The sequence below is a fragment of the Panthera tigris genome, chromosome A3, assembly GCF_018350195.1.
Source record: "Panthera tigris isolate Pti1 chromosome A3, P.tigris_Pti1_mat1.1, whole genome shotgun sequence".
Lineage (NCBI taxonomy): Eukaryota > Metazoa > Chordata > Mammalia > Carnivora > Felidae > Panthera > Panthera tigris.
In genome coordinates, this window is record NC_056662.1 from 47894650 (window position 1) to 47916280 (window position 21631).

The 21631-nt window shown below is 41.4% G+C and overlaps 2 protein-coding genes across 6 annotated transcripts; one reads left to right on the forward strand and one right to left on the reverse strand.

Annotated features, from left to right (window-relative positions):
• Window positions 1-286: 286 nt before the first annotated feature.
• CSTL1 (cystatin like 1) lies at window positions 287-13639 on the forward strand. 5 transcript variants are annotated; one of them, XR_006215623.1, is made up of 7 exons: window positions 287-384; window positions 1031-1447; window positions 4503-4616; window positions 5339-5424; window positions 6125-6229; window positions 12142-12223; window positions 12450-13639. XR_006215623.1 is itself a non-coding variant. In XM_007096572.2 (4 exons), exons 2-4 carry the CDS (start codon window positions 1229-1231, stop codon window positions 5420-5422), a joined length of 417 nt encoding a protein of 138 aa, XP_007096634.1. In that variant the 5' UTR covers window positions 287-384; window positions 1031-1228; the 3' UTR covers window positions 5423-5456. The 5 variants fall into 5 exon arrangements, 3 of the variants coding, with proteins under 3 accessions (XP_007096634.1, XP_042836938.1, XP_042836939.1); XR_006215622.1 differs by having other exon boundaries at window positions 12142-13639; XM_007096572.2 differs by lacking the exons at window positions 6125-6229; window positions 12142-12223; window positions 12450-13639 and having other exon boundaries at window positions 5339-5456.
• CST11 (cystatin 11) lies at window positions 13140-15701 on the reverse strand. Its single transcript, XM_007096614.2, has 3 exons — window positions 15468-15701; window positions 14737-14841; window positions 13140-13223 (listed from the first exon to the last, which is right to left on the reverse strand). Exons 1-3 carry the CDS (start codon window positions 15693-15695, stop codon window positions 13140-13142), a joined length of 417 nt encoding a protein of 138 aa, XP_007096676.1. The 5' UTR covers window positions 15696-15701.
• Window positions 15702-21631: the final 5930 nt, after the last annotated feature.

The following is a 21631-nucleotide window of genomic DNA, read 5'->3' on the forward strand; positions in this document are numbered from 1 at the left end:
ATTTATTATTTCCTTGTCTACAGGGTATGCAAGCTTCTTGTTCTGGCCACTTCACATCCTCATTCTCTTGTGAAGTTTCCCATGTATATATAAAAGGTCAATTAAGCCATGTTTTTCTCCTGCTAGTTAATTCTAAGGCCCAGCCAGAGACCCAAAGAGGGTAGAGGAGAATTTTTCTTGCCTGACATAAGTAGCACCTAACCTTCAGGGGGCCACATGATTAATCTGTGAATAAGGATCAGGGTTTATTCCTCCCTCACAGGGAGGCCAAGATTACCTCACAAAGCTCTGTTGGAGTCACACCAATATAGCAAGAGCTGGTGCCAGGGCCTGCAGGCACAGTGGGATCCAGCAGCCAGAAATCTGTGGTGAGAAAGGTGGCAGGTTAGTAAAGAGAACCTGTCCCTAAAGGAGGCACGGGGAATAGTTGATGGCCAGGTTAGACAGGTAGAGCCCACAGAATGTAAATAGAATGTATCATGCCCTGTCCCATGTCCCTGATTCCTCATATCCCAGTTCAAATATTACCTTCTCTGTAAGCCTTCCCCAATTTCCACAACTGGAACTTCTCTGTCCAATATGCTTCTTACTGCATAGCACTGTAAGGCTCTGTTTTGGGGGCTTTATTCCTCAATAGATGTGAGGGTAGGGAGAGGGTCTTGCCCATTTTGGCAGGTGTTTAGAAATTATGCTTGTCTGAATAACTAAGGGAACCAAGCTGGTGTCATAAATATGTGGACAATGTATGGACCTGAGAGTGAATTGGGCAACCACCCAGGGAGATTTCATGGGTTGGTCCTTTTGTTTTTCCTTTAATGTTTGTTTATTGACAGAGAGAGAGAGAGAGAGAGAGAGAGAGAGAGAGAGAGAGAGAACACATGCATGCATGCAAGCAGGGGAGGGGCAGAGAGAGGGGGAGAATCCCAAGCATGTTTCACACCGTCAGCACAGAGCCTGTCATGGGCTCGATCTCATGAATTGAGAGATTATGACCTGAGCCAAAATCAAGAGTCTAATGCTCAACCAACAGAGCCACCCAGGAGCACCACGGTTTGGTCCTTTGGTCAGATTATGGTAGAGCCTTGAAAGACGAGGTTGGGTTCTCAATCTCCATTTAACCTGGGAAAGCCCACTTGGCAAAGACTGCTGTAGGAGGGTGAGCGAGTTACAGCCTGGCCCCAGCCCGCCCTGGCAGGTGCAGCGGATAGGAGATTTCTGAGGCTGTGAGATGGGAGTTGGATGCTGGAGGAATCCTCTGTTGCTGTTGGCTGCTCTCGTCCTGGCAGCCAGGCTGGGTCACTTTCAAAGGTGGGAAGGCTTCCAGGAGAAGTCCACGAGCATGAAAAACATGAATTCAACCCTCAAGTTCTTCATTGAAACCTACAACAATGCTAGCAATGACACCTACTTATTTCAAGTTGACAAGCTACTTCGAAGTCAGATGCAGGTTTGTGCCTCGGTTTCTCTGGATATGGGCAGTGCCCATTTGGATATGCGGGGACATGGTATGGCTCCCAGAGAGAACCAAGTGATTGTTTCACCAAGGCAGGGGGAGGCTTCACTTAGGATGAGCATGCTTTGCAGTTGTTTGGACCCCAGAACTGCCTTAGCAATGCTTTTGAAATGCCAGCCTGAGGACTGGAATGAAACTCTGTCACTCTTGGTCTAAAGTAAAGATGGCCCCTGAGGTTCTCAACTATTCTTCCTTGGGAAGAATTGCCTTTTTAATTCTGAAATTAGTCCTGCCAGAGTGACAGCAAATGAGGATGATTTTGTTTCTTTTAATGTTATGCTTTGTTAAAATATAAATATTCTCTATAGGTTCCCCCTCAACAATAGTTTTTCAATGTTCAGGGCTGTAGAGTTTGGATTTTCTAGCTGTATTCTACAGAAATCCGAAATTGTACAGAGGGTTTTTTTGGGTGGAGGCAAGAGGAGGAGTGAGAGATAGGCTTCAACCAGATCATTTCTCTTTTTATGTGTTTTGAATACAAAGCTTCTCTGAGATATGTTAATCGGGAATAAGAGAGACAAAAAGTTATTTGAAAACCACTTTTGTGGGTCCAACTGTCCCTCAAATTTACATGGTAAACTATATGTAAGTGAGGGCAGAGACAATAGCACATTTTAGTTCAATTAATACAATTTGGAAAAAAAGATTGACAGGAGAAAAGGTCTCTGGCCAGAGAGAGGGGCAGTGGGAACAGGAGGAACCAGCAAGGGCGGGGAACAGAGAGGGTTGGGCAGTGTTAGTGTGACACAAAGCATGCCTGACATCATAGTGTGTGGACATCAGCCTGTCCCTGTTTCAGTCACATACTTTTGCCCCAAGGTGGTGCTTATCAGGACCAAGAACACTGAAGTGACTTGGCCACAAGGTGGTGGCTGTTGACCAAAAATCTTGCCAAATTGGGAATCCCAGAAGGCCTGTCTTGTGGAGTCAGCCCATTATTATTAACAGTTAACTCTAAAAGAATAGTTTATGAGCAAACTTTCGATGTCATTCAAATGGATGAAAGAACAGCATGTGTGTGCCCCTTGGTGGCAGTGACCTGGTTAAGGGTCCTTTTACCACATGATTACCTCTGTCCTAATACCTCACAGAGGGGTATAGGAGGTGGGCCTGGTGGGCTGCCTGCACCCAGGCTCTAGGTCCTCCTAATTGTGGGATCTTGGTCAAATGCCACCAATACTCTCCAGGCCTCAGTTTCCTCACCTGCAAGTGGGAAGAATGAGTGAAGCAGCACTCATGAAAATAATTGTCTTACTTGATGATTCTTCTTATTATCTAGCAGTGCAGTCTAATAATAAATAAGAAAACATTTTGCACACTGAAATGTTAAATTTTTTTTAACATTTTTTTTTTGAGAGACAGAGAGAGACTGAGCATGAGCAGGAGATGGGCAGAGAGAGAGGGAGACACAGAATCTGAAGCAGGCTCCAGGCTCTGAGCTGTCAGCACAGAGCCTGACTTGGGGATCAAACTCACAAACCATGAGATCCTGACTTGAGCTGACACTTAACCGACTGAGCCACCCAGGCACCCTGCACACTGCAATGTTAGTAAAATTCATGGCCAGTGTTTTAGATTTTTCATACATACAGAGCATGATGAAGGTCCATGTGAAAGCCCTGCAGGATGCCAATGCCTGGATGGAACTGTCCTTTGATGAAGAGCTTGGAGCCCTGCATCTGGAAGTTCTTCCAGTAGCAGATGGTGGAACCAGGATGCCAACACTACCCTCGGGCCTCCTTCCCCTGCAACCACCCTGCGCTTTTCTGAGGACACTTTCCTCCAGGGGCAGTGTGGGCACACTCTCCTTCTACTTCCATCCACCTGGGAGAGTGCCAAGACTTCTCCTTTGGTTTGACACAACACTGGGACAAGGAAGCAGGGAACTTCCAGGAGTTTCTCCCCTCCCCCAGGCAGAGCTCTCTATCCTGTACATTGACTTGAGGGATCCAGCTATTTCCAACAGAGAACATGACTCACCAAAGCATTGATTAGAGTTTCATTTCAGGTTGTGGGTCCTCCCGGCCACAAAGGGCTTTCCCAGCCTCCCTGCCTGACACTTGACTCCACTTTTCCCAGACTACCTGTCTGTGTCCTCACAGCCTGACACTTGAACATGAGCACAAGAAGACAGATCCCAACAGCTGGGAATAGCCCTGGTGTGTGTTCTCCATGGTTTACACATTCACTCTTCTCCCCATTCTCTAGATGAGAAAACTGAGTCAGGGAGGTGGCAGGGGTTAAAGCCAGAACTGTAGCACAATTCTGCTGTGTTCTGTTGCTTTCCCCAACTCCATTGCTGCTTCAGAGCAATGTTCCCCACACTTTGCTAAAATATTTAATAATTCATAATAAGTTATTTTAAAATTTTCTTTGTGCATTCAGCGAGAAGCATGCTTCTCTTTAGCCTAGGCAACAACTCCTTGAGCAGTCACAATTATCTGGACTCTGTAGTTGAAGAATTGGAGGCTGCTGGGCATTTGCTCAAAGGCAAAGTGTTAGTAGGTGGGGAATGAAGGCCCCAAATCAGTTCAGTTCCTAAGCCTGTGTTTTTCAGCTCTGTTGTTAAACTTCCATTCAGGTTGGTTGGGAAGGAGAGTAGGGAGGAAGAACATGGATGAAGCTGAGACAAGATGCACCCGTAGGTATTCTGAGGATCACGTGTACAGATGTGGCGGGTATTCTGGGACTGCTGGCAGCCAAGCTCCATGTCTTGCCTCCCTCATCCTGGGGATGCAAGGGAGAGAGGTGAGAAGCCATCTGTGGCTGTAGCAGTGAAGCTGGTCCAGAGCAAGGGGCAGGGCTCTGCACATGCTGGGGACTGGCAGGGGCCATGCTTGACTTGAAGAGGGAGCCATGCTTTTGGTGGATGACCTCTGGGAAGAGGGGTTGTGGTTCCTGGGGCTTTATCTCATCCTAGCTTTACTTGGAGAGGTCCAGCAACTGGATGCTTGGAGTCAATACTAATAGTGGCACTATTTCTTGGTAGCTGACGACTGGAGTGGAGTATATGGTCACTGTGAAGATTAGCCGGACCAAATGTGAGAGGAATGGCACAAGGAACCATTCATGCCCCATTCAAAACAAAAAAAAACTGAAAAAGGTGTGTGGTGGCAGGGCCTTCTGATCAAAGGGGGAAAAGTAATAATCTTAAAAATAGACCAGAATTGGACATTGACAGCTTTTCCAGCTATGTGGATATGGGCAGGGTGAGGGATAGCCTGAGGGTCTCCTGATGCCACTGGAGATGCTCAGAGGTGGGAGGAAGTCTTTCCACCTGCAGCTCGTACAGCTTTGGCCACAGGCCTTCTGTCTCCTCTCCTAGTCCCATCCTGGCCCTCACAAGTGGAAGTGGTTTACTTTCCCTGGCGATTTACTCTGTCTTGGCTCACACTCCCCAGGTCCCTGAGGATTGTCTAGTTTCCGTCTCATCTTCCAACCTCTGCCCATCTTTTCCACCTTTTCCCAGTTCCTCCTGGTGATACCACCTGCATGCTGGCAGACATGAGGAACCCTCTGTGCCTGAATGCAGGTGCAGGAGGACTGATGTCCTGCACAGACCTCATCCCCATGTCCTGCTGGGCTGCAAGTGCCAGGCACACCTGTTCCAGGTCCCAAGTAACTGGGCAAGGGGCACCCATGGTGACATCCCTGTTCAGGCTGGCCCCACTCCGCCCCACAACATGACTGTGAGCAGATACCCCCACCCACGTGGCCAGTGTGCAGATAAAAGTGACTGGTCCAGACTCCCCAGACAAGGGCTTGGGGCGAGGGCAAAAGTTTTTTGTTTACCTTCAAAAAGTGGTTTTCTTTCTCCTTCCGCAGAGTTTCATTTGTGATTTTTTGGTGTACACTGTGCCCTGGATGAACTACTACCAACTCTGGAACAACTCCTGTCTCGAGGCTTGAATGTATCGGTGCAAAGATCTTTGATGAAAACTTAGATGGCCACTCTGTGCACTTTCTATTAGACTTCTGAAAGGCCTCATTCCTTCTCAGCAGGGTCTCCACACACCCACTCACACTTGCACCACAGTCACATACATGCATGTGTACTCACAATGGATGCATACACAGGCACACTTACACATATGCAGTCTCACACACCCACACTCATGCACACACTCATATGCTTACACACTCACACTCACTCATGCACATGTTCAGTGGCCTTTAGGGGGCTGATACAATTTGAACAGAAGGCTGTTAACTCTTTGGAAGAAACACATAGTTTTTCTACTTTGGCACATATCTCTGAGAGTTGTGATTCTGGCACATCCCGACCTCTGGTCTGAGCTTGCAGGATCTCTGTTTCTTCCCCACACTCTCTGTGACTTGCACATCTTTGTGAGTGTGGCTGAGGTCCCCAAGTTCACTAGTCCAGTAACTCAGTAGGAGGACCCCAAGGACACAGCATACAGTTGTACTCATAGCTATGGCTTATTACAGTGAAAGGATACAAGACAAAACCAGCAGAGAGAAAAGGCTGACGGGAAGAAGTTTTGGGGAACTAGATGCAGGTTTCCAGAGTCCTCTCCTGATGAAATCACATGAATGCACTTAATTCTCCAGCAGTGAGTTGTGATAACATGTGTAAAATGTGTTTCCCAGGGAAGCTCAGCAGAGACTGAGTGCCACAGATTTTCCCTGGAGTGCACACATGGGGAGCCTCTGCTTAGCATGTGTCCAAACTTCAGACTTCCAGAAGAAAAGCAGGTGTGTGGCATAAATCACATTGTACAAACAGTGTAGACACATGAGGTCCTCTCATTACTTGGGGAAAGTTTTGTATCAGTGTAGGGAACTGTTTACCATCCAGGTTCTGACACTCCAATCAAGGCCAACTTTACAAGTGGGCCTTTCCAAGGACAGCAGTCTTGACTGGCTGTGTGAACTCTTTCCTTCACAGAGAGTTCCTGAGCCTCCCATGTGCTCAATGCTGGTGGAATGAGACTTATGGGGTCTTCCCTCATGTGACTCAGTTGAACAGAATAGCTGTACACTGGATCAGAAATGGGGAGCAGATGTGGGCTGAGAGCTTCCTCAGGGACCATGCCCATCAGCACACTCATAATAGCAACTTGAGAGAATATGTCCAAAGGGGAAGAGTGAACACACAAACTAGAAATTCAAATTCACCTGAGAGGCTTCAGGGAGAAGGGAGAGTAGAGTTGCAGTGTTAAAGGTGGGGAAATTCTCATGCAAGAGAGAATCCCAGAGCATCCAGCTCTGCAAATCTAATGTCATTAAGGGCTGAGTGAGTGCCTGGCATGGGCCTCATCTCCTCACTTTCTCATTTGGTCATCACGACAATCCTATGAAATGGCAACTCTCACCTCCATCTTACAGGTGAGTAGCCTCTCTCCAGATCCTGCCATCCTAGCTGAATTTGGCCTGTTTGTAGAACTTTTACAAATGGAATCATACAGTATATATTCTTTTGTTTTGGATTTTTTTCACTCAACATATTTCTGAATTCATTCACATTGTGTGTAATTGTAGTTCACTTTAAAATTGGGTAGAATACTATTGTGTGAATATACCTAACTGTATTTATCAATTCTACTGATAATGAACTTTATGGTAGTTTCTAACTTCTAAGAATAATAGCTATTAAGAATGAACAAGCATGCTCCTGTCTAATGGTGGACATATGCATGTGTTTCTGTTGGGTACACACCTAAGGGTGGAATTGGGGGACAATAGCAGAAGTGTGCATCCAAACATTAGCTAATTTATTCAAGAGTTTTAAAAACATTTGTGATTTTTTTTTACTTAATTTACCTCTCTAATGTTACTTAATTATTGATTTAAACCTTGTTCAAGTTCTAAGTTCTTACTTTTTAAAATACATTTTAGTTATATGGCTTTTTTAGTTAATTTGTATCTTTATTTTATGTAATTTCAAATATCACTTTATTCTTTTGATAATATGCTACCAAGCTTTATGGCTAATTTTTAGAGTGAACTTTTTAAAGTGAACTCTCCCTGCTCCACCCATCTGCCTTGCTTTTTTATAAATGGCAGCTACGAAGGACAGGCACAAGTTATGCCTCTGTAATAGGAGTCGGAGTCTAAGTCCTGATGTCTAAGAGACCCAAGAGAGGTTTCCTTATAATAGAGAAGCAGAGAAAGATTTAGCAGAGACACATGGAGGAGAACGTGTGTGAAGACAGAGGCAGAGGGTAGTGATGTGGGCGCAGCCCAGGAAAGCCAGCAGCCACCAGAGGCTGGAAGAAGCAAGGAACAGATTCTCTCCTACAGCCTCTGGAGGAAGCACAGTCCTGCCAACACCTTTGACTTCAGACTTTGTGGCTCCAGAACTATGTAAGAAAAAGTTTCTACAGTTTGAAGTCACCAAGTTTGTGGAAATTTGTTACAGCAGCTAGAGGAGGATAATACACTGGGTTTCCTTTTTGCTTCATATCTCAGACTTAGAGATGAAGAAGCTGAAAACCTGGAAATGACAACATGTGAAGATAAAATTCCTCAGCAAAAGCTTTCTCTCTCTAGCCAAAGGGCCAATGTGGGGCAGCCCATCAGGAAAGAGAGCATTTAGTCATAAGTGCTTTACTCCAGACAAACACCACAGTAAAAAAATGAGGCTCCCCGAATCTTCTCATTCCCAGCAAAGGCTGAGTAGGGAACATAGGTTTTCACCCTCTTGAGACTTTAATGAGGATCCCAATACTCATGTTGAAATGGAGTCAGAGAAAGCCAAGTAAGGTGCCAGGAATTTCACCCCATTGAGTATCAACAAGCCCCACACATCCTGTGGTGATACTGGAGGCCACGTGGAGAGCCTAGACTTCTGTTTCTCCCCACTGAGCTAGTGTGAGAAGAGACATGTGGGGAGTAGTGATGAGACACCCTTGCCCTTTCCAGTGAGAGTCAGAGTCACCCCAACAGAGGTCAGGGTGCATGGAGGCTGAACTCCTACACATCCAGCTGTGATGAGGGTTCCCCACACCTGTTTCAACCTGACCTTCAGTCCCCACCTAGCAGTGGTGAGGTGTTGTCTCTTTTTCCTTCAGAGCACTGTCAAGGTTTGCTAAGAGAGGTATAAGTGAGATCCAGAGGTACAGTATGAAAACACCCAGGTTTTAATAGAAAATCACTTGTCCTACTAAGAATGAGGGAAATGTCAACTTAAATGAGAAAAAGCAATGAACAGATGGCAACATAGAGATGACACAGATCTTAAAATCATCTGGTAAGGATTTTAAAGCAGTCATCATCAAAGTGCTTCAATAACCAATTATCAATATGCTTCAAATAAATGAACAAATGGGAAGTCCCAGCAAAGATATAGACAATCTCTTCACAGAGACAGAAGATGTAAAGAAAAAACAATTGGAAACATTAGAATTGAAAACTAAAATAACTGAAATACAAAATTAAATGGGTGGGCTCACCAGTGGAATGGAAGGAATAGAGGAAAAATAAGTGAACTGGAAGCGAGAATAGTGGAAACGACCCAATCTGAACAGTGAGAAAGTTGACCAAATAGAAGTTGACCTCAGAAATTGGTATGAATATTACAAAATATCTAACACATTGGAATCCCAGAAAAAGAAGAGAGGTGGGGATAAAAAATGATTTGAGGAAATCATGATTAGGAACTTCCTAAATTTGGCAAAACATCTAAACCTGTAGATTTAAGAAAGTGAGTGAATCCTAAATAGGATAATCCCCCCAAAATCCACACTAAAACATGGCAGAGTTAAGCGTCTGACATTTAAAGACTGAGAAAAAAAATCTTGAAAACAGGAGAGAAAAGCCACCTTCTCTTTAGGGGAAAAACCCAATTTGAATGACAACAGATTTCTCATAATAAACCATGGACACCAGATGTGCTGCAATGTTTTTCAGGGGCTAAAAGAGAAAACTGTCAATCTAGAATCCTATATCCATCAGAAATATCCCTCAAGAATAAAAGGGGAAATCAAGCCATTCCCACATGGAGGGAAACTCAAGAATGTGCACCAGAAGACCTACATTAAAATAATAGCTAAAATAAGTTATCTAAATAGAAAGGAAATGCAGTATAAGAGAAGGACTCTTGGAGCATCAGAAAAGAACATAAAAAGTAAAACTATGGGTAAATACAATAAGTTTTCTTTCTCTTGAGTTTTCTAAAATATGTTTGATGGTTAAAACAAAAATTATGTCATTGTCTGATGTGGTTCCCAATGTATGTAGAAGAAATATTTAGGACATTTGTAAATGAGGAATGATAAAGATATAAAAGGGAGGTAAACTTTCTATACTTCATTTAAAGCGGTAAAATATCAACACCAGTAGACTGACAAGTTACGTATACATAATATCATATCTAGATCAACCACTAAGAAAGCTATGCAGAGAGATATACTGAAAAATAGTATAGATACATAAAAATGGAATTCCTTTAAAAAATGTTCATGTAACTCACAGGAGGGAAGAATAAAGAAAATAGAGACAAAACAGAGAAGAAAAAACAAAAGTAAATACTTAAGCTCTAAGTATCAGTAATTATACTAAATAGTATATGCAAACTACATGTAAATGGTTTAAATAAGCCTATTAAAAGACAGATATTGGTAGAGTGGGTTAAATAAAACATGACCCAACCTATACACTGTCTACAAGAAACTAAATTCAAAAAAATTGATATGAGAAGGTTGAAAGTGAAAGGATGAACAAGTTATATTATGCAAACATAATAAGAGAAGCTATATTAATATCAGATAAAGTAGACTTCAGAGTAAAGAAAATTACCAGTGATATAGAGGGACAGTGTATAGTGCTACATCTTTTGGAAAATAGTTTGGCAGTTTATTTTTTCACAAAAAAGAATACCTTAAAATATACTTTACCATATGATGCAGGAATTGCACTCCTCAGCATTTAACCTGGAGAAATGAAAACTTATGTCCACACAAAAACCTGTAAATGATTGTTCACAGAAGCTCTACTTGTGATAGCTCCAAACTTGAAAACAACAAACACATCCTAAAATAGTTAAACTGTGGCTTTGGAGTATACCATTAGTTTACTAGTATTTCATGATAACATAGAACACATTGGATGGATCCCAAGGGCATTGTCACCAATCTCAAAAGTTCACATACTGTATTGATTCCATTTATATAACATTCTAAAACTGGCACAACTAAGGAGATGGAGAATAAGCTAGTGGTTGCCAGGAGTTTCAGATGGTGGGGAAAGGGAGATGTGACCCTAAAGGGTTAGTAAGAGTATCTTTGTGGTGATGAAATAGTTCTATATCTTGATTATGGTGATAGTCACACAAATGTACACATATGACAAAATAACACACATGCAAATTATATCAGTGTCAATCTCCTGCTTGTTATATTTTTTTATTTTTTTATATTTATTTATTTTGAGAGAGAGAGAGAGAGAGAATGAGAGAAAGAATATTAAGCAGACCCCATGCTCAGCGTGGAGCCTGATGCAGGCTCAATCTCATGAGTGTGAGATCACAACCTGAGCTGGTATCAAGAGTCAGATGCTTAACCAACTGAGCCACCCAGGAACCCTGCTTATGGTATTTTTCTATAAGTACAAAAGATATGCAAGGAAAACCATGCAAGGAAACTAGATTAAGGGTACAAGAGACCTCTCTGTGCTATCCTGTAACTTTCTTCTTCTTATTGTTTCAAAAATAAAAAAAAAAACAACAACAACAACACTGTGTGCTGAGAAATCTGAGAAATCCAAAAGATCAATGGGCACAAATGTTCTACCTTTCCTTCATTATACCCCAGGTTAATAACCACTGCCTTCAGACAAAGTAGTTAAAATGCCAGAAGACAGTTGAATGACTGATTAATATTAAATTACTATGCCAATATTCTTACTAATCATTAACATTTGTTTAAATATTTGCTTTGTGTTAGGCAATGTGTTAAGCAATTACATGCACTATCATCATTAATATTTATAACTATACCCCAAAATAGGTACTGTTATTCTCAGTTAAAGATGAGTAAATTGTAGGTTAGCATTTTTCTGGATAGTTGGTGGAGGGCAATCTTACCTGGGCCTCACCTGAAACAAGGTCCTCAGCACTCCAGAACTTTGGTAGGGAGCATAAAAGGCAAACATATTATTCTTTCAAAACTCCCAGCTATCTCCAACTGGTAGAGAATTGGTGTGTCTACTTTGCATCCCAGTGCACAATCCACATGTGGAAAGAGTATCCTGTTGGCACCCTACTTTTATCCTCTCACATCTTGTCTTTCTATGCACACCAGCTCCAAAGCTCCAATTGCCCCATCTATGCCCCTTTATCTCTGGCTGCCTGCTTTGCCCTCAAGCCACCCCACGCCCAGGGTTCCAGGGAATTAATGCCTCCTAGGAGATTTTCTGCACCCAATAATTGACTGGGGCTGTTCAATAAATACCCTAACTCTCACTCCCTTCAGGTAGACACATGCTGTGATGCTCTGTGTGTGTGTGTGCGCGCGCACGTGCATGTGCACATGTGTGTGAAAAAGAGAGGTGTGAGTGTGAGTGTGTGTGTTTATGTATCCTATAATGTCCCTAGAGTTCCCCAGTGGTATTAAACCACATAGCTTTTGTCTCAGCTCTTCGGGATGAGATCTTTTTCTCCCCTACAGGATGAGGACAGATGTGACACAGTGAGCTGCTGGCAGCGCCCTTGAGACTACATGAAGGAAGTGGAGTGAAGAGATGAAATTGGTGATATTGTTCAAAATCCTGAATCAAACTGTTGGCTGGGTGGAGGGGAGAGTTGCTTATTCCCCACTGCTGATATGGCACCCATGAAAAAGGATCCCCTTTAACATGGCATTCCTGGTTTCTCTCTATCCTTAGTCATATCTCTCCTGGAGGAATTATTCTGATTGTTCTATCTGGGAAGAATAATGTAGGCATGGTAGTCTCCTTCCTCCTCCTTCCCACACAGGCAGTTTCCTTGGTAACTCTAGAAGAGGAAGTTTTCTCTGAAGAAACCTGCTCTGGTCCAATTTTGCTGATGCTGGGGGTGTAAGTCTAACGTTAGAGTTTCGTATTAGAAAGTGCACTTTCTTGCAGAAATAATGCATATCTCCCGACTTAATCCTTGTCAGTGACAAAGACGCTCATCTTAAAAAAAATACGTGTATTATTTCTCCTTATTCAACACATTATGCAAGAAAAGAGGTAGTCCTCATTGGGCCCCTAAGAGATGGCATTGTAGGCCATACTTACAAACATGTCTTGTTTGATCAGGTAAATAACTTAGAACTTCTTCCCTCCTTCTCTTCCTCCTCCTCCTCCTCCTCCTCCTCCTCCTCCTCTCCTCATTTTTTACTTACTGTAAAGTCTGAAGACTCCTACTTGATATGAGGATGGGGTTGAAGTTCTCCTATCACGCAGGTATAGGCTATAAGGCCAGGAATTATCTATGTCACTTCATTAGAATCCTAAAACTATCCTAGCTCAGAATACCTTCAGATTACATTATTATGAGCTGAAGAGTTTAGGGGAAAAGTGGACTAATAAACATTAAGAGTGTTGAGATAATAGTTTGACAAACATTTATTTTCTATATTGAGACTTACTGCTTATTGCATGATATTTTAATGTATGATTGCTGATATGTGCTTCAGGACACCTAGCCATCGGTGCAGTTTTTGTTCAGAATTTTGTACTTTTCAAACCAGGGAACAACAAACACTGAGTAGAAGCACTCAATTTGCTAAAAAAAAAAACAATATTTAAAAAAGGTCAACATGCAAAGTGAAAATTTTAAAAGAGACATTTTAAAAGTCTAAAATTGGAGACTAGAAAAGGGTCCCTCCTGCCATAGTCACAATAACTAATGATTATTTTTTCCTCTTTATTTTTAGTTATTGTGTTATTTACTTCACACTTTCCCTTTTTTGGCCTCTTCTGGCTCCATCCATCCATCCATCCATCCATCCATCCATCCACTTACCCACCCATTGCCATCCATATTTCCTTCCTTGTACCTTTCTTCATTTGTCTGTCCAGCCATTCACCCATCATACCCTCTCTCTCCTTACCGTGTCCCTATTCTCTCCCAAGATTTTTCTTTTTCACTTCCTTTTTGTCCCATAATGAAAAATCAATAAACATAACTTCTTAGTATAATTTTGTTTTCTTGTTCTTCATTTGAAAGCCAAGGGGATGGGAGGCTTAAACACTTATATTTCTCCTAAAATGGAAATCATAATACCAACTCCACCAGTTGAATCACTCACATAAAGGAGATCCTCTAACTCTACTGTTCTATCCAGTTATTCTTTTCATAGGTTTCATGATCTTCTCCAGGGAAGAACCAAGAAAGTCTGCTTTGCTAGATTTTGAAAAATTTCTATGTGGAAGGTGATAAAGGGATGGACATATTTCTGTGTTGATAACATCCAGATCACTATAACCAGGGTGACCACAGAATTTACGAACCGGATCAGGACACATTGTAAGCCTTCAGAGCTCCTATAAATGATTACAAGAAGCTAGGCATAAATCAGAACTATTTCAGGCAAGGTGGGACATATGATCATCCTCATAGTGATTTTCAGGGCTTATAGGACTTGAGACTTTTAAGGTCCTTGTGCAAGTGGGCCCATCCCAACTGTGCACATTGCAGTGGTGATGGTCAGGTCAGCATCCCTCATATGTGACCACACTTGGTGGGAATGAAGTGCTTAGGGAAGTAAGCCATTGTTGGGGGAGGTGGCTTCTCAGTAGATAACACACATGCAGGTTTGTAACCACCTCTGTCTTCCTCACCACCTACCCCCTGTTGAAATATTTCTGAACCCATTTTCTTGTCTCCTCCTATTTGCCCAAACACTGCTTGATGAAAGGAAGAGGCTTGTAGCCCAGTAACTGTGTGCTCCCATCAGGCTATTGTTCAGGTATTTAGCTGGGTGCAACAATAAGGTCCCACTGGCTGCTAAAATATTACTTTTCTCAGCCGCCAATTGCCCCCCTCAGCTCAGCCACCCGCATCTGTCTTTCCCCATCTGGACCCCTTCCACCTCCCATAATGCTTCCAACAAAGGAGCAGTGCCTGCCAGGCAGGATCTTGATCACTCTTACCTTCACTTTTCCTCTTTGAGCAAGCCTATGTTTTCTTCTCAAGTAAGCTTCAATATATCCCCAATAATTCTACCCCACCTCATCCTAAAAGCACAGAAAATCCCAGTGACTTCTTTCTGAGTTAATGTGCATTCACCCAGTACCTTATAAAGTTCCCCTTCTTGAAACATGCAGTTAGTAGTCTCCAGCTTTTGACGGGTGGTCCGCCGCATCTCCATGTTCACATGATACTCCATGTGGTCAGTAACCTGTGGGGAGCAAGTGGAAAGAAGATAAAAGGACTTCTTGTCCTTTATTTTTAGATTCTGGTGGCAAGAACTCCTTTGCAAGGTGCCTAAGGTTAAGGATCTCATCCTGGACAAGTTGGTGGGCTTCTCTCTCCCCTTCCTATCTGACACCAATGCCTCCATTTGCCATGCAAGGAGATTCTCCAGAAACCAATCTCTGAGCAAAGACACGCTTTAGACAACTAAAATGATGCTGTTTGAGTAAGAGTCTGTAAACTTTGTCTGGAAGAGGCTAGATAGTTAAGATTTTAAGCTTCGCAGGCCATGGGGTCTCAGTTGCAAGTATTCCACTCTGCTGCAGCAGCTCGAAAGCAGTCCTGGATGATATGTGCATGCATGGTGTGGCTGGGAACCAATAAAACTGCTTACAAAAATGGGCAGCAGGTTTACTTGGCTATTGGGGTATAATCTGTCAATCCCTAGTCTTAGGTATCATTTAAGTGACTTCATCCATTCCAGTGAATTTATGTTTTTCTTAAAATGCCCACGTGAAACTAACTAACCAAGGCTGAATTTCACTTGTGTGGGTGTCCCCTTTGGAGAGTCCCCTTGGAGGAGCATGACTAGGAGAGGGGGGCTGTGCTGACCTGCTTCCGGACCTTCAGGACCCGCACAATCCGGAAATTGTACTTGTCATCACTCTTCTTGTTGAAGTCGTTGATCACAAACTGCAAGGTGGCTATCACATGGGGCTCTGACACAGGCACTTCTTCGACACTCATAAAGGTTTTCCTTCTTTCTTGGTGGGTGAGGGCCACCAGGGCCACCAGGATGGCCAGCAGGAGTTGTGGGGTCTGCCAGGGTCTGGCCATCATCCCTCAGCTGGGGAAGAACAGGAAGAGCCCCTCTTCACCCTCCAGGGCCCGGCAGGATCCCACTGATCCTCTGTGGCTGGCTGGATTTAAATGGTCAGGGGACACCCACAGTCCTCCTCCTCCATCTCCATCTGCAGCTGGACCTGGCAGAGGAGCAAGAACACCCTGCCATGGTTGGCAAGCTTGCTCCCACTTCTTCTCCTTCTTTTTGCATAATGTTTGTGTCACACACACACACACACACACACACACATACACACTCATGCAAACACTCATCTCTTCTTTTTGGGGAGCTTCTGTCTTAGCAACACATACTCCCCTGATGCCCCAGCAGGTGGAAGTCAGGCCAGGGGCTTCTGTCTACTGAACCCATCTCAGCAGAGCTGTGGGCAGTATGGAGTGACAGGAAGCAACGGAGACACGGGGGCTGCTGGATCACAGGGCACCGGAGCAAGAGCAGCCAGCCAAGTGAACACCACATCCTCCCTGTCCTTTGACTTTCCCTTGTATTCTTGTCACCCTCTCCCCCTTCTCTGGCTGACCAGGATACCAGCTCTCCCTCAGACCCAAACCTTGGTCTCTTTCTCTGTGTTAATAATTCTTTTTTTAAAGAATTTTTTTGTGGTTTTATTGTACCATCAGGCATTGAAACATCTGAACAAATCAATATCTGGATGGTGAGACAGCTGCTTTCTCCTTCACTTCTTTGAGTTACTAGGGCAATTTGTCAGGAGATTAACAATAAATAAATAAATAAATAAATAAATAACAACCCTTTGAATTACTTAAGTATTTCTGATGAAATTTTGGGGGTGATGGTAGGGTGGTCTGGAGCCGACAGCCAAGAAAGAATTCTTGAAGATGTCTTTGGTGCAAAAAGGTGATTTTATTAAAGCACGGGGACAGGACCCATGGGCAGAAAGAACTGCACTGGGGTCTCAATGGGTAACTCAGTAACTTTCTCAGGTTGAGAAGGGGTCAGGGATAGAGTAAGTTTCTAAGGTATTTTGGAAGCAAGGTTTCCAGGACCTTGAGGCGCTAGCTGTTGTTAGGGAAATGCTATTTATTACTATTTAGTAAAACCGCAGTCATGAGACCCTTCAGATGTAAATCAGGGGGCCATAAACTTGGAGTATGATTGCCGGCATATATCTTGGGGGGTTGAGATAAAGGAAGTAGACTTACAGGATCCTCGAGGTTGGGATAATGTTAAGGTAAGGTTCTCTTTTGGCCCTACCAAAGTGTCATCATCGAGGCAGCTGAGCTCCTAGAGGGAGGTCACTCTGCCAATTTCAAGGACATGTCAATAGGAATTTAATTTTTAATTTATCTTAGTTTTCCCCATTGGCAAGCACTTAAACCCCTTTCCGGGGACATGACAAGTAAAAAGTTGCTGTGGCCAGTGTCAAAGAGTTGCTGCCTGTTTTCTCCTCTGGATTTTGATGGCTTCCTGTCTTACATTTAGGTCTTTCATCCATTTTGAGTTTACTTTTGTGTATGGTATAAGAAAGTGGTCCAGGTTCATTCTTCTGCATGTTGCTGTCCAGTTTTCCCCCCAATACCATTTGCTGAAGAGACTGTCTTTTTTTTCCACTGGATATTCTTTCCTGATTTGTGAAAGAGTAGTTGGTTATATGTTTGTTGGTCCATTGCTGGGTTCTCTATTCTAGTCCATTGATCTATGTGTCTGTTTTTGTGCCAATGCCATGCTGTCTTGATAATTATAGCATTGTAATAAAGCTTAAAGTTCAGAATTGTGATGCCTTTAGCTTTGTTTTTCTTTTTCATGATTGCTTTGGGTATTTGGGATCTTTTCTGGTTCCATACAAATTGTAGAATTGTTTGCTTTATCTCTGTGATGAATTCTGATGTTATTTTGATAGGGATCACATTGAAAATATTGCTTTCAGTAGTAGAGACATTTAAACAATATTTGTTCTTCCAATCCATAAGCATGGAATGCTTTTCCATTTTTTGTGTGTCTTTTTCAATTTCTTTCTTAAGCTTTCTATAGTTTTCATGTACATATTTTTCATCTCTTTTGTTAGGTTTATTTTTAGGTATTTTATGGTTCTTGGTGCAATTATAAATGGGAGAGAGTCCTTGATTTCCCTTTCTGCTGCTTCATCATTGGCATATAGAAATGCAACCAATTTATGTACATTGATTTTATATCCTGTGACGTTGCTGAGCTTATATATCAGTCCTAGCAGTTGTTTCATGGAGTCTTTTGGGTTTTCCACATAAGAGTATCATGTCATCTGCAAAGAGTGAAAGTTTGACTTTCTTTCTCATTGCTAATTTGGATGCCTTTCATTTCTTTGTGTTGTCTGATTCCTGAGACTTCCAACACTATGCTGAATAACAGTGGTGAGAGTGGACATCTTTGTCATGTTCCTCACTTTAGAGGGAAAGCTCTCAGTTTTTCTCCATTGAGGATTATATTAGCAGTGGGTCTTTCATATATGGACCTTATGATCTTGAGGTATGATCCTTCTATCCCTAGTTTCTTGAAAGTTTTTATCAATAAAGGATGTTGTATTTTGTCAAATGCTTTTTCTGCATCTGTTGAGAGAATCATGTGATTCTTATCCTTTCTTTTATTAATGTGATGTATCATATTGATTAATTTGTGACTATTGAGCCAGCCCTGCATCCCAGGAATAAATCCTACTTGATAGTGGTGAATAATCCATTTAATGTATTGTTGGATCTGGTTTAATGTATTGTTGAATCTGGTTGTATCTTGTTGAGAATTTTTGCATCCATTATCATCGAGGAAATTAGTCTGTAGTTCTTTTCAGTGGGGTCTTTATTTGGTTTTGTAATCAAGGTAATGCTTGCCTCATAGAATGAGTTTGGAAGTTTTCTTTCCATTTCTATTTTTTGGAACTGCTTCAAAAGAATAGGTGTTAACTCTTCTTTATATGTTTTGTAGAATTCCCCTGGAAAGCCATCTGGCCCTGGATTCCTGTTTGTTGGGAGATTTTTGATTCTTGATTCAATTTCTTTACTGGTTATGGGTCTGATCAAATTTTATATTTCTTTCTGTTTCAGTTTTGGTACTTTATATGTTTCTAGGAATTTATCCATTTATTCCAGATTGCCCAGTTTTCTGGCATATATTTTTTCATAATATTCTCTTATAACTGTATTTCTGAGGTGTTGGTTGGGATCTTTTCCCTTTCATTTGTGATTTTATTTATTTAGGCCCTTTGTCTTTTCTTTTTGATAAGTTTGATTAGTTTTCTTGATATGTTTTACTGATTTTTATGTTTGTTTGTTTCTATATTATTTATGCTCTAGCCTTTATTATTTCCCTTCTTCTGCTAGCTTTAGGCTTTATTTGCTGTTACTGTTCTAGCTCCTTTAGGTTAGTTTTGTATTTGAGATCTTTCTTGCTTCTTGAGGTAGACCTGTATTGCAATATACTTTTCTCTTAGTACTGATTTTGCTGCATCCCAAAGGTTTCAGACTGTCATGTATTTACTTTCATTAGCTTTCCTGTTCTATTTTATTTCCTTTTTAATTTCCTGGTTAACCAACTCATTCTTTAGTAGTATGTCCTTTAACCTCCATATATGTGAGAGATTTCCAAATTTTTTCTTGTGGTTGACTTCTAATTTCATAGCATTGTGTTCTGAAAATATGATCTCAATATTTTTGTACTAGTTGAGGGCTGATTTGTGATCCAGTTGTAATCTCTTCTGGAGAATGTTCTATGTGTACTTGGAAAGAATGTGTATTCCACTCTTTTAGAATGAAAGGTTTTATTTTATTTATTTATTTTTTAAAGATAGAATGAAAGGTTTTAAATATATCTGTTAAGTTCATCTGGTCCAGTGTATTATTCAAAGCCATTTTTTTCCTTGTTGATTTTCTGATTAGAAAATCAGATTGATTTCTGATTAGATAATCTGTCTATTGCTGTAAGTGGGGTGTTGAAATCCCCTCCTATTATAGTATTATTATTAATGAGTTTCTTTCTGTTTGTGATTAATTGATTTATATATTTGGGGGCATAAACATTTACAATTGTTAGATCTTCATGGTGGATATACCCCTGAATTATGATATAATGCCATTCTTCATCGTTTGTTACAGTCTTTATTTTAAAATCTAGTTTGTCTGACGTAAGTATGGCTACTCTGGCTTTCTTTTGATGACCATCAGCATGATAGGTGGTTCTCCATCTCCTCACTTTCAACCTGCAGGTGTCTTTGTGTCTAAAATGAGCTTCCTGTAAGCAGCATATAGATGGGTCTTGTTTTCTTATCCATTCTGATACCCTGTGTCTTTTGATTGGAGTGTTTAGTCCATTGACATTTAGAGTGAGTACTGAAAGACATGAATTTAGTGCTATTGTGTTGCCTGTAGAGTTGGTGTTTCTGGTGATGTCTTTGCTCTTTTCTAGTCTTTGTTGCTTTTGGTCTTTTTTGTTTTGTTTTGTCTTTTCTGTGCTCAAAGAGTCCCTCTTAAAATTTCTCGCAGGGCTGGTTTAATGGTCATGAACTCCTTTAGTTTTTGTTTGTCTGGGAAACTCTTTATCTCTCCTTCTATTTTGAATGAAACCATGCTGGATGAAGAATTCTTGGCTGTTACATCCACATTGTTACAAAAAGCCATATTTCATTCTTTCTCATTGCCAAGTAGTATTCCATTGTATATATAAACCACAACTTCTTTATCCATTCATCAGTTGATGGACATTTAGGCTCTTTCCATAATTTGGAGAGTGTTATGATAAGTGAAATAAGTCATACAGAGAAAGACAGTTATCATATGTTCTCACTCTTATGTGGATCCTGAGAAACTTAACAGAAGACCATGGTGGAGGGAAGGGAAAAAATAAGTTAGAGAGGGAGGGAGGAAAACCATAAGAGACTCTTAAAAACTGAGAATAAACTGAGGGTTGAGGGGGGTGGGAGGGAGGGGAAAGTGGGTGATGGGCACTGAGGAGGGCACCTGTTGGGATGAGCACTGGGTGTTGTATGGAAACCAATTTTTGTTGATTTATTCATATTAAAAAAATAAGTGAATAAACTTTTAAAAAGACAAGATGCTTAATACTTGATTAAATAAAATTAATCTTCATTAAAATATTCCTTTACTTAAAAAATAAAAAAAAAATAAAACTAAAAAATTAAAAACAAAACAAAAATAAAATAAAGAAAGCTAGAACCTAGGTGTGTTTGGTTCTGCTTTTTGAAAGAAGCTTGATATAATAGAGAAAAAAGTAAATAAAAGGGAAAAAAGATAAGAAAAATTTTAAAAATTAAAAAAAATTATAGAATAAAATAGAATAAATTGAAATAAAGAAAATTAAATAGAATAAAGAATTTAAAGAAATAAAAAAAGAAAGTAAAGAAAGAAAATAAAAATAAAATTTTCTCTTTCTGTATCCAAGAAAAAGGAGGAAAAGAAAAAAAAAATCAAACAACTTAAGCAAAAACAAAAGCAAAGAAAATGAACAAATAAATGAACCAGCAAACAGAATGAAACCCGAATGAAGTTACATCCAGTTTCCACTAGAACTGAAACTATGAAGCCTCTATAGCCCATGTACTAAGTGAGTGGAGTGACTTGTGCTGATCTTCTAGGGGATGTGCTTGGGGGCGCAGTTGGGCAGGGCTTGGTGTAAGGGTTCTGTTCTCTACTAGGTTGTGCTGCTTAGCTTACTGGGGTGGATCAGGGTGCACACACGTGTGTGTGCATGCCTGTGCCTGGGAGAGGTGAAAATGGCTTCACCCAACTCCCTAGTCTCTGACACAGGAACTTCATGGTCTCACCAACCCACAATCAAGTACCCCTCCTTTGTCTCAAGCCTCTGTCCACTCCCTGCCTCTACTCTGTTTGTGTCCAAGCTGTCTGCCTACCAGGCAGCACCTCTCTTCACAGTTTAATCTCAGATGGGTTTGTGTTTCAAAACCTCAAAC